Here is a 13339-nt window from a genome sequence, read left to right as displayed (position 1 = left end):
ATTAGACACTAAGTGAGTTTTTTTTTCCCCCTACTTTTCGTGTAGTTTTCTAGTGGTCGAAGATCCGAACCTCCTTAGAGGTTCCCTTTCTCGCGTGCCTCCATCGTCGGCTTCTTGCCCCTGCAGGACACTCCCACCTCCTAAAGTTTAAGTCTCCTAAGAAGGTAGTTCTAGGTAAGTAACCGTGTTGGAACAAATCACAAATTTTTAAGTAATTTGTATTTTTCCTAACATACTTACCTAGAACTACCTTCGGGTTATGGCCCGCCCATCCTTCCCCGAGAAACCTGCAGGGTCGAGTAGTACCTGTTCCAACGAAACTTACTGAGGAGTCGACCTGAGTTAGCACGCTTTCCGACCCCGGGTCGCCTCAGGGCACGTATCACTCCGCCTGAGGTTAGCCCCTTAGAAAACGGAAAGAGGGTAAACTATACAAAAAGCTGGTCGGTTAGGTAGAGTTACCAGTAACTCCTAAGAAGGTAGTTCTAGGTAAGTATGTTAGGAAAAATACAAATTACTTGAAAATTTGTGATTTAATAAGGTTTTTACCTAGTTCATTTTGTACAGGGTATTAATGTCAATATAGATTATAGTACTATTTAGTAGTAGTATTTATTTAGATTGTTAAAAATACAAAATTTAATATTTTACGTCCTTTTTTTTTCACAGTTGGGAAATATTCTAATACCGCCCTCTCCCAATTGGTTTTTGAATGGAGCTGTTGATAGCCGGGAAGAAGATAGAATTTTGGTGACTGCAGCGTTCAAGAACATTGTAGTTTATCAAGTGCTTCAGGATGTTGCCTTACCAAAAGTACTCAGGGTATGTATACTTTACTTTGTGTTACGTACAATTCAATTTGATTCTGTATTTAACAGTATCTGTTATTTGTCATTGCTTAGGTGTTTTTTGTAAGAGATGTTTTTTTTTTTTTGTTTAACCCTTTTACCCCCAAAGGACGTACTGGTACGTTTCACAAAAGCCATCCCTTTACCCCCATGGACGTACCGGTACGTCCTTGCAAAAAAATGCTATAATTTTTTTTTTTTTCATATTTTTGATAATTTTTTGAGAAAATTCAGGCATTTTCCAAGAGAATGAGACCAACCTGACCTCTCTATGACAAAAATTAAGGCTGTTAGAGCAAATTAAAAAAAATATACTGCAAAATGTGCTGGGAAAAAAATAACCCCCTGGGGGTTAAGGGTTGGAAAGTTCCAAATAGCCTGGGGGTAAAAGGGTTATCATGCTGGTAAATATCTCATGTACTGTGTCTGTAATGCTCGTATGTAGGTACAAATGCTGTGTCCGTATAATAGTCGGACATCTCGGTTTACTTTACTTACTTGTTTTACTTGTTTTGGGTTTAAATCCAACCCTCCACTGTAGTCGAGTGAACTACTTCTCGGGCGGGTCCATATTAATCATCTAACGAAACATTTTCATTATAACTTATACAATTCTTTGATTGTAGCATCTTCCAAATCATATGATCTTGTGAAAAGTAATGTCTTTAGTTTCTTCTTAAATTCAATTGCTTCATTTAGGTCCTTCATTTCAGTTGGCAGTTTATTATAATGTCTAGGCGCACAGTAGCTAAAAGCCCTTTCACCAAATTTACTATTTGTCTTGGTTCAGATAGCCTATGTTTGTCACTCATGTGTCTTATGTTAACATTTGTTTCTAGTTCTAGTTTGTTCAGGCATTCTTTTAGATATTTTGGTTCAGTATCTTAAACGTTAGTAAGAGTAGCTTGTATTCAATTCTCGCTTTTACCGGCAGCCAGTGTAATTTAACCCTTTTACCCCCAGGCTCTTTGGAAATTTCCAACCCTTAACCCCCAAGGGGTAATTTTTTCCCCAGCACATTTTGCAGTATATTTTCTTTAAATTGCTCTAACAGCCTTAATTTTTGTCATAGAGAGGTCGGGTTGGTCTCATTCTCTTGGAAAATGCCTGAATTTTCTCAAAAAATTTGAAAAAAAATTTTTTTATAGCATTTTTTTGCAAGGACGTACCGGTATGTCCATGGGGGTAAAGGGATGAGTTTTGTGAAACGTACCAGTATGTCCTTTGGGGGTAAAAGGGTTAATTACAATCCACTCAACATTAGACCCTTAAGGGAATTTAACTGTTGTTTTCTGATATGTTCAAATAATTTCTAAAGTGGGATTCATGAACATCAGTATGATTCCAAAATGCAATGCCAGTTTGGTGACGAACTTGAAGGAATCATATGAGAGAATGACAGACCTTTAGCCATGACCACACACTTAAAATGTTGCTTGTTTCTACATAAAATACAAATTGATTAAACATTTGTCATAATGATACCATATTCACTTATCTGTATAAAGATGTTTGCTAGTATATCTAGATGTTTTCTGTTTTCTTTTATTTTTATATAAATATTTTTTAAAGTTGCAATCCATAGTCCATTTCTTTTAGTGATGCATATTTGCACCGACTCACGGCGGTGCCCTTTTAGCTTGGAAAAGTTTCCTGATCGCTGAAACCAATCAGCGATCCGGAAACTTTTCCGAGCTAAAAGGGCACCGCTGCGAGTCGGAGCAAATATGCATCGCTAAAAGAAATGGACTAAAGGTATATTAAGCTTAGAATGTTTCCAAATTTGATTTTGATGATTTTAGCTGCAATATCCAACTAACGCAATTTTATGCCATCATTTTGTAGTTGACATACAATATTTTTATTGACTAAAATGACTTTGAAGTTGATATGGATCAAAACAATTTCATGTTTTGAGTAATTTTACTCTTGAGATCTCATCCTGCTATTAAAGGTAGTTCCTATGTGTCCAGTAGAACCTTTACCTTGTCCAACTAAAGTAAATCAGTTGAACGCTCTGGCGACCCTCAAAAATACCCTCGCGACACTGGGTTCAGGAACCACCGCTTTAAACTGTGTTGTCTTTGCAGGTTATACCATAAACTGTGTTGTCTTTGCAGGTTATACCATAAACTGTGTTGTCTTTGCAGGTTATCCCATATAACACGGAAAAAGTTCAGTTGGTCTCCATTTACCCCGAGGCAAGTCATGTGTACAGAGAGGTTATCGGCAGCTGTGGTGATGCGGGGAGCGTCCGACTCAATAACATGAAAACGGGGGCTCTCATTTGGCGTCATAGTGAACACCAGGTATTTGTTTCGTTTATATTTGTTTTTTTAAATATAAAACTTACCCGCTGGTTATATAAAGAGCTGAAGTCTCCTGACGCCATGGCAGAAATTCAAATTCTCCCGCTATCGAAGATACGGCAGGTGTATACCCGCACCCTAGCGGTAGTTCAGGTGGAACAACAACACACCTTCAGTTGTTCTTCTGCCCGCGTAGCTGGCTGTCATATTGAAGTTCACTCTTTGTTTCGTTTATATTTGTTTTTGCTCAAATAAGTCATTGATTTACTTGATAACTACCTGCGCTACTCCTCTGGTAATTTTATGAATATGGGAGTATTTTTTATTTGTTTTGTTTGTATTTGTTTTTGCTCAAATAAGTCATTGATTTACTTGATAGTGATCTGCGCTACTCCTCTGGTAGTCTTATGAATGTGGAAGTATTTTTTATTTGTTTCGTTTATATTTGTTTTTGCTCAAATAAGTCATTGATTTACTTGATAGTGATCTGCGCTACTTATGTGGAAGTGTTTTTTATTTGTTTCGTTTATATTTGTTTTTGCTCAAATAAGTCATTGATTTACTTGATAGTGATCTGCGCTACTTATGTGGAAGTGTTTTTTATTTGTTTCGTTTATATTTGTTTTTGCTTAAATAAGTCATTGATTTACTTGATAATGATCTGCGCTACTCCTCTGGTAGTTTTATGAATGTGGAAGTATTTTTTATTGGTTTCGTTTATATTTGTTTTTGCTCAAATAAATCATTGATTTACTTGATAATGATCTGCGCTACTCCTCTGGTAGTTTTATGAATGTGGAAGTATTTTTTTATTGGTTTCGTTTATATTTGTTTTTGCTCAAATAAGTCATTGATTTACTTGATAATGATCTGCGCTACTCCTCTGGTAGTTTTTATGGATATGGAAGTATTTTTTATTTGTTTCGTTTATATTTGTCTTTGCTCAAATAAGTCATTGATTTACTTGATAATGATCTGCGCTACTCCTCTGGTAGTTTTATGAATGTGGAAGTATTTTTTAGTCTTTGAAAACTTTTATTAATTTTATTACTTGTAATTGAAGTATCGTTTGAAATTCAAAATGAACTGAATAAAGGCAATTTTATATAACAATTTTCCCAAACACTCCACCTAAAATGGAAACCGTTGTTTTGTTCACGTTTCACTGGCAATCATAAACAAACAAACTAATGCATTTACGCATCTCCCTAATTAAAGGACTCAGGCTTATATGCTAGGAAAATACAAATTACTAATTTTAACATATTTTTTTGCACCTAATGTTAATGCTAATATTTTGGCTCATAAATGTGCCAGATGAGATAGCGATCAGGATAAAAAGACAGCAGATAATGAGGGTTTTAATACAGTATAATGCTTGGATAACAAAAAGTTTTTTCCCTACTTCAGTTTTAATAAGCTTTTGTTAAACCAAATCCCATGACAGTCTTGAATTGGGACGCAGAGGTCTGTAATGTACTTTGGCAATAAGTAAGTTATCGGTATTCTTTTATTATAATTGGCGTTTGTACGACCCGAGCGCGCATGTGGCCTACCTCGGGTTTTCCCTCAGGGCACGTATCCTTCCGCTAGGCCTACCATTACAGAAAATGGGAGTAGGGTAAACTACACAAAACTCTGGTCGTTTGAGAGGAGGTTCCAGGTATCTCCTAAGAAAGTGTTTCTCGGTAAGTATGTTAGGAAAAATACAAATTACTAATACTTTGTGATTTGTATTGTAATGAATTTCTCTTATTTTTCCAGAATTCAGTAGTTGCAGGCCTCTCATGGGCTATTCTCGAAGAAGAGCCAATTCTCGTCTCTGTTGATGACAAAAGCCGTTTGGTAGTAGCCCACCCGAGACCTCGTGTATCAAAAGTCCATAACATTCCTCAGATTAGTGAGGCAGCTTGTCTTGAAATTAATCCTGGCGATCAAAGTCAGGCCCTGATAGCTGGAGGGAAAATGATATATCTTGTTGGCCTGAAAGGTACGTACATTGATTTACTTTACGAAGTTTGGTTTGATGTATACTACTGCACAGTATTTTTTTAGTATTTATTTTAATGTTGTTGCTGTTCTTGAAATAATTTATTTTTCCTTGTCTCCTTTCCTCACTGTGTTATTTTCCCCGTTGGAGCCCCTGGGCTTATAGCTTCCTGCTTTTCCAACTAGGGCTGTAGTACGTACATTGATTTAATTTACGAAGTTTGGTTTAATGTATACTACTATACAGTATTTTTTTAGTATTTATTTTAATGTTACTGTTCTTAAAATATTTTATTTTTCCTTGTTTCCTTTTCTCACTGGGCTATTTTCCTTGTTGGAGCCCCTGGGCTTATAGCATCCTTCTTTTCCAACTAGGGTTGTAGCTTAGCAAAATATAAAGATATAAAAAATAAAAGTAAATGTATCAGTGTATAATAAAGTACATTTAATGAGAATATAATGGCAATTTGTTTTATTTTTGCAGATGGCCATGTTTTAATGCAGTTCCAGGGCCACAATGCTGATATTTATTGCCTTAGGTGGTTCCAAGGTAAAGCCAGTCCATTTTCATCTGACTTCCAAGACAATGCTCAGCCTACAGTTCCTCAAGAATTGAAAAATGGGAGAGCAAATAGCAAAGGTATTGTGAAATTCTGTTTGTATGCTTCATGAATATGTGTTTGTTCCTACTCAAATGTAATAATTATCAAAATTTACGATCACAAGAAATACTGCATTTTCTAGTAGGGTAGATTTGTCATTCTTGATCAAACACCATATGTGGTAAGATGGGCAGTAAATAATAAAAGGACTGTTAAAACTGTAAGAAAACATTAGAGCTAAATTGTAGTTATATACAGTAAGTCAAAGTAAAAAGAAAAATAGAAAAAAATGGAGGTTCATTGGGCTACTTTTACTAAATACCCTGTAACTATGAAAGTAAGAGAAATTTTGACCAAATATTTTGTGTAAGCATTCTCCATTGCCATACGTAGATCAGTGAATTTTTTCAGGATTTTGTGTTTTGCTTCCTATACCCCCATATATTTGCATTCCGACCAGCCCCCCGTTCTCTCTCATGTAGTGACTCTGCAAAGCTATTTTGTTTTTTATTGTAATAAGGTATTTTGTCAAATTTACTATACTTAATTCATAAAAAAATATATTCCTATAGGTCTTGAAAGCGACAACTGGCGAATCAAAGCTTCGCCATCAAATATGGAGGGGCCCTTTTTCGTTTCTTCAGATTATGCCCGACAAGTTTTTGTTTGGGATTTGAGTGCCAAGAGGTATATAACAGAAGTGACGGTTCCTTCCTGCGCAAGTTACACCAAAAAGTTTGTGAGTAGCCGATCATTTTTTTTTTCTGCACTTTTCATCATATTTTCATACATGGTATTTATATTTTTTTCTGCACTTGTTTTACCTATCTGTCATATTTAGATTTATACAATTAACCCTTTAACCCTCAGGCTATTTGGAAATTTCCAACCCTTAACCCCCAGGGGGTTATTTTTTTCCTAGCACATTTTGCAGTATATTTTTTTTAAATTGCTATAACAGCCTTAATTTTTTGTCATAGAGAGGTCAGGTTGGTCTCATTCTCTTGGAAAATGCCTGAATTTTCTCAAAAAATTATCAAAAATATGAAAAAAAAATTTTTTTATAGCATATTTTTGCAAGGACGTACCAGTACGTCCATGGGGGTAAAGGGATGACTTTTGTGAAACGTACCAGTACGTCCTTTGGGGGTAAAAGGGTTAAGTAGGTCATTTAAAATTCCGTGGCATTCACTAGATAGCTTTATCACAAATCAGTTATTTTAAATGTAACAGGATCTTGTACAGGCAGTGATCATAGGCTCGCTAATATTTAAAGAAAACAAAAAGGTCATTTACTATCTACCCCTGTAGGTTGTAATCCCTTAAGTGCACCTCACGTGGTTTTAAAGGTTTAAAGGTCGCTCATGAATGGCAGAGGCAAGGGACAGTGACATTGCCCTAGCAAGCAGGACAATATTACCCTAGAGACTGACCATATATTATATGATCAGCGGCCAAGCCTCCTCTCCACCCAAGCTAGGACCAGGGAGTGCCAGGCAGTGGCTGCTGATGACTCAGCAGATAGACCTATAGGCTCCCCCAAATCCCCAACCTTAGCTCACAAGGATGGTAAGGTTGCAGACACTAATGGCACTGACGAGTCTAAGCGGGACTCAGACCCCCCTACTGGCAAACACCAGGCAGAGACGTTACCAATCAGGCCACAGCAACCTCAACATTGATTACTAAATGGTCTGAGGTGTTCCTACATCAGCTCAACTATTAGCTCTCGGTTGTATTCGGTACTGGATGGCCTCCCTGGTACCAGGGCTTTTCCATATGGCCAAAATTATAAAATCTGCTCATAGGAGGTTGACTTGAGAATATTTTTTATTATTATTACTTGCTAAGCTACAATCCAAGTTGGAAAAGCAGGATGCCATAAGCCCAAAGGCTCCAACAGGGAAAATAGGTCAGTGAGGAAAGGAAATAAGGAAATATACTACAAGAGAAGTTTAAGAATAGCAACAACATTAAGATAAATCTATTATATATGAACTATAAAAATCTTTAAAATAACAAGAGAAAAAGAAAAAAGATAGAACTCTACCCCAAGACATCTGGTCCCCGTTGGTTAACTGCTTCATTTATATGTATGTTCTTAACTATAAACTGCCTTATTTTTGTTTCTGCAGTTCTGTTAAATCACATGTGTGCCACTATAACAAGTTATTCAAGTTCCCACGGCAACCTGTAATATTACAAATGGAAGTTCAAAGATTTTACAACCAAAATACAAAATAGTTTTTAAATGCACAGCCCATAAGCTTTTAGTGTTTTTGATAAAGAATAATTATAAAAGAATAAATATGAGGCCAACTTTCTCACATAGGTAGGTTGAAGCTGAATATTATTAGATTTAAACTATGCTAGATATGATGGTATATGGCATAGCTTAAATCTAATCAGTTTTAACATATTTGACCTAAAAATGACTGGGGGAATTAAGAAGAATTAAATGATTAAGCAAAATATGGAAAAGTTACGAAAAAGGACGTATAATTTCATTATTTTCATTACCACTATTACCACTTGCTAAGCCACAACCCCAATTGGAAAAGCAGGATGCAATAAGCCTAGGGGCTCCAACAGGGGAAATAGCTCAGTGAGGGAAGGAAACGAAGAAAAATAAAATATTTTAAGAAGAGCAACAAGATTAGATTTAATATCCTGTATAAGCTATAAAAACTTTAACAAAACAAGAACTTCAAAAGTTCAAAGTTGGAGCAAATGCTTTTTTGTTGACCAGGCGGACATGAGTCTTTTTATAGTTTATATATGACATATTTTATTTTGACGTTAATAATTTATATATGACATATCTGTTTTGACGTTGTTTCTTTTTTTTTAGATTGATTTATTGTTAATTTATTCTCTTTATTTATTTATTTCCTTTCCTCACTGGGCTATTTTTCCCTGTTGGAGCCCCTGGGCTTATAGCACTTTGCTTTTCCAACTAGGGTTGTAGCTTTGACAGTAATGATAATAATAATAAGAGGAAGAGAAATAAGATAGAATAGTGTGCCCGAGTATAGATAATTCCTATTTTTATCCTTAACTATTTCTATTAAGTCAGATATTGATGAATAATAGCATAAGGGGGAAACTGTCTTAGCTTGTAGAGTTTCATTAGAATTTTACTGGTAATCCCAAGGAAATGTGACATTCCCCACTTGGTAATGTAGATGTACATTAATAACTGGTTGATAGTTTATTTTAACCCTTTTACCCCCAGGCTATTTGGAAATTTCCAACTCTTAACCCCCAGGGGGTTATTTTTTTCCCAGCACATTTTGCAGTATATTTTTTTTAAATTGCTCTAACAGCCTTAAATTTTGTCATAGAGAGGTTAGGTTGGTCTCATTCTCTTGGAAAATGCCTGAAGTTTCTCAAAACATTATCAAAAATATGAAAAAAAAATTTTATAGCATTTTTTTGCAAGGACGTACCGGTACGTCCATGGGGGTAAAGGGATGGGTTTTGTGAAACGTACCAGTATGTCCTTTGAGGGTAAAAGGGTTAAACCACATTTTGTTAACTGTACACTTCATGTTAGTACAATTTTTTGTTTATTTTCCAGTATGGAAAGGAGAAAATAACAGGAAAGCAACACATTTCCCTATTGTGGTATAAAGGCGAACTTCTGTCAACAACGCCCAAAGGGGAATTACTCCTGTGGAAGATTTGGCCTGGTGGTGGAAGATGTACAGTAAGTATTCAGTGTTAGAATGTACTTTGGTGTCTCAAAACTTGAATACAGTAGTTAAGCTTCATAATTGTTTACTAGCAGTTCCTGTGGATGTCTTTTTTTCCTAACATTTATTTTGATTATATATTAATTATGAAGAAAATAGAAATATTTGGAAAGATGGGAAGAAAGTAAGGGCGGGGGAATAGAGAAGGGAAGCGATAGTGGAAGGTTGTTGATAGGAAAGAAGGCAAGGAAAAGGTGAGCTGAATATTTTGAAAGGTTGCTGAGTTTTGAGGAAGATATAATTGCTGTTATAGGTGCTGAGGTGCCAGTGATTGGAGATGAGAGTGAGTGAGAAATTACAAGAGGATGAAATGAGGTGAAACAGGAGCAGGAAAAGTGCCCTGTATGGATGGCATGAGGGCTGAGATGTTAAAAGAGTGGTTGTGACTGTACTTGAATGGTTGGCGAGATTGTTTGATATATGTTTTATAAGATTGTCAATGGTACCAGTGGACTGGGTGTGTGTGTATATTGTACCGCGGGGGCATAAAACAATTAGAATAGCGCCAACGTTATCCCTGCGTGTCGTAAGAGGCGACTAAAAGGGACGGGACGAGGGGGCTGGGAACCCCCTCTCCTGTATAAAACTTCCTGTGAGACAGCAACAAAGAGATGGAGCTGGGGGGAGAGTGACTGCTCCCCGCACTCTAGTTTTGGGGTGTTTGAATGTGCGTGGATGTAGTACGATAGAGAGTAAAAGATATGAGATTGGAAGTATGTTTAGAAGTAGAAGGATGGACGTATTGGCCTTGTGTGAGACAAAGATGAAAGGAAAGGGTGAAGTGATGTTTGGTGAAATGTCTGGTAGAGTGTCTGGGATTGAAAGGGGAAGAGCGAGAGAGGGTGTGGCTTTATTGCTGAGTGAATGGATGACAGGTAAAGTAGTGGAATGGAAGGAGATATCATCTAGGTTAATGTGGGTAAGGGTTAGGTTGGGTAGGGAATGTTGGGCGTTTGTCAGTGCGTATGGGCCAGGTAGTGAGAAAAGTGAAGAAGAGCGGAATGAGTTCTGGAGTGAATTAACTGGGTGTGTAGAAGGACTGGGTAGAAGGAATTATGTAGTTGTTATGGGTGACTTAAATGCTAGAGTGGGCGCTGGAGAGGTAGAAGGTGTCATTGGAAAGTATGGCGTACCAGGTGAAAATGAGAGTGGTGAGAGACTGGTAGATATGTGTGTTGAACAAGAGATGGTAATAAGTGCTAGCTTTTTTAAGAAGAAAGATAAAAATAAGTATACATGGGTAAGAGTGGCAAATGGAAGAGTAGTAGAAAGGGCATTAATGGATTATGTGTTGATATCTAAAAGAATGTTTGGAAGATTGAAAGACGTGCACGTGTTTAGGGGTATGGCTAATGGCATGTCTGATCATTTTTTGGTGGAAGGAAAATTAGTTGTAGCAAAAGAGTGGGGGAATAGAGTAGGTGGATGTAAAAGGGAGCTAGTGAGGGTTGAAGAGCTAATAAAACCGGGGGTAAAAAGTAAATATCAGGAAAGGTTGAAAATGGCATATGACGAGGTGAGAGTAAGAGAAACTGGTAATTTAGAGGAGGAGTGGAAGTTAGCAAAAGAAAATTTTGTTGGGATTGCAAGTGATGTATGTGGCAAGAAGGTTGTTGGAGGCAGCATGAGGAAGGGCAGTGAATGGTGGAATGAAGGAGTGAAGGTAAAAGTGGAAGAGAAAAAGAGGGCTTTTGAAGAATGGCTGCAGAGTAATAGTATAGAGAAGTATGAAAAATATAGAGAGCAAAAGGTGGAAGTAAAGCGCAAGGTACGTGAGGCAAAGAGGGCAGCTGACCTGAGGTGGGGTCAGGGACTGGGTCAGTCATATGAAGAGAATAAGAAGAAGTTTTGGAAAGAAGTGAAGAGAGTAAGGAAGGCCGGCGCAAGAATTGAAGAGACAGTGAAAGATGGAAATGGAAGGTTGTTAAAAGGAGAGGAGGCAAGGAAAAGGTGGGCGGAATATTTTGAAAGTTTGCTGAATGTTGAGGATGATAGGGAGGCAGATATAATTGCTGTTCCAGGTGTTGAGGTGCCAGTGATGGGAGATGAGAATGAGAGAGAGATTACAATAGAGGAAGTGAGGAGAGCACTAGATGAAACGAGAGTAGGAAAAGCATCTGGTATGGATGGTGTGAAAGCTGAGATGTTGAAGGAAGGGGGTGTGACTGTACTTGAATGGTTGGTGAGATTGTTTAATGTGTGTTTTGTGTTGTCAATGGTACCAGTAGATTGGGTCTGTGCATGTATTGTACCACTATATAAGGGTAAGGGAGATGTGCATGAGTGTTGTAACTCAAGAGGTATTAGTTTGTTGAGTGTAGTTGGAAAAGTGTATGGTAGAGTACTGATTAATAGGATTAAGGATAAAACAGAGAATGCAATCTTGGAAGTACAGGGTGGTTTTAGAAGAGGTAGGGGTTGTATGAATCAGATTTTTACAGTTAGGCAGATATGCGAGAAATATTTAGCAAAAGGTAAGGAGGTGTATGTTGCGTTTATGGATCTGGAGAAAGCATATGATAGAGTTGATAGGGAAGCAATGTGGAATGTGATGAGGTTATATGGAGTTGGTGGAAGGTTGTTGCAAGCAGTGAAAAGTTTCTACAAAGGTAGTAAAGCATGTGTTAGAATAGGAAATGAAGTGAGCGATTGGTTTCCGGTGAGAGTGGGGCTGAGACAGGGATGTGTGATGTCGCCGTGGTTGTTTAACTTGTATGTTGATGGAGTGGTGAGAGAAGTGAATGCTCGAGTGCTTGGACGAGGATTAAAACTGGTAGGCGAGAATGATCATGAATGGGAGGTAAATCAGTTGTTGTTTGCGGATGATACTGTACTGGTAGCAGACACAGAAGAGAAGCTTGACCGACTAGTGACAGAATTTGGAAGGGTGTGTGAGAGAAGGAAGTTGAGAGTTAATGTGGGTAAGAGTAAGGTTATGAGATGTACGAGAAGGGAAGGTGGTGCAAGGTTGAATGTCATGTTGAATGGAGAGTTACTTGAGGAGGTGGATCAGTTTAAGTACTTGGGGTCTGTTGTTGCAGCAAATGGTGGAGTGGAAGCAGATGTACGTCAGAGAGTGAATGAAGGTTGCAAAGTGTTGGGGGCAGTTAAGGGAGTAGTAAAAAATAGAGGGTTGGGCATGAATGTAAAGAGAGTTCTATATGAGAAAGTGATTGTACCAACTGTGATGTATGGATCGGAGTTGTGGGGAATGAAAGTGATGGAGAGACAGAAATTGAATGTGTTTGAGATGAAGTGTCTGAGGAGTATGGCTGGTGTATCTCGAGTAGATAGGGTTAGGAACGAAGTGGTGAGGGTGAGAACGGGTGTAAGAAATGAGTTAGCGGCTAGAGTGGATATGAATGTGTTGAGGTGGTTTGGCCATGTTGAGAGAATGGAAAATGGCTGTCTGCTAAAGAAGGTGATGAATGCAAGAGTTGATGGGAGAAGTACAAGAGGAAGGCCAAGGTTTGGGTGGATGGATGGTGTGAAGAAAGCTCTGGGTGATAGGAGGATAGATGTGAGAGAGGCAAGAGAGCGTGCTAGAAATAGGAATGAATGGCGAGCGATTGTGACGCAGTTCCGGTAGGCCCTGCTGCTTCCTCCGGTGCCTTAGATGACCGCGGAGGTAGCAGCAGTAGGGGACTCAGCAGTATGAAGCTTCATCTGTGGTGGAAATGTGGGAGGTTGGGCTGTGGCACCCTAGCAGTACCAGCTGAACTCGGCTGAGTTCCTGGTTAGGCTGGAGGAACGTAGAGAGTAGAGGTCCCCTTTTTTGTTTTGTTTCTTGTTGTTGTCGGCTACCCCCCAAAATTGGGGGAAGTGCCTTTGGTATA

At 38.0% G+C, this 13339-nt stretch overlaps 1 protein-coding gene across 4 annotated transcripts in view; it reads left to right on the top strand.

Annotated features, from left to right (window-relative positions):
• Positions 1 to 13339, top strand: part of LOC137650164 (gem-associated protein 5-like) — a 79356-nt gene that overhangs the window by 20731 nt on the left and 45286 nt on the right. For all 4 annotated transcript variants that reach the window (XM_068383328.1, XM_068383329.1, XM_068383327.1 and 1 more), the window contains exons 2-7: positions 670 to 822; positions 2999 to 3157; positions 4922 to 5147; positions 5631 to 5786; positions 6321 to 6487; positions 9329 to 9457. In XM_068383328.1, the coding sequence (XP_068239429.1) occupies positions 670 to 822; positions 2999 to 3157; positions 4922 to 5147; positions 5631 to 5786; positions 6321 to 6487; positions 9329 to 9457 (990 nt within the window). The remainder of the gene's footprint in view (positions 1 to 669; positions 823 to 2998; positions 3158 to 4921; positions 5148 to 5630; positions 5787 to 6320; positions 6488 to 9328; positions 9458 to 13339) is intronic.

This window comes from Palaemon carinicauda, chromosome 11 (assembly GCF_036898095.1).
Source record: "Palaemon carinicauda isolate YSFRI2023 chromosome 11, ASM3689809v2, whole genome shotgun sequence".
Classification (NCBI taxonomy): domain Eukaryota; kingdom Metazoa; phylum Arthropoda; class Malacostraca; order Decapoda; family Palaemonidae; genus Palaemon; species Palaemon carinicauda.
The sequence above is the reverse complement of the archived record's forward strand: the minus strand, read 5'-3'. Positions and strand labels throughout refer to the sequence as shown.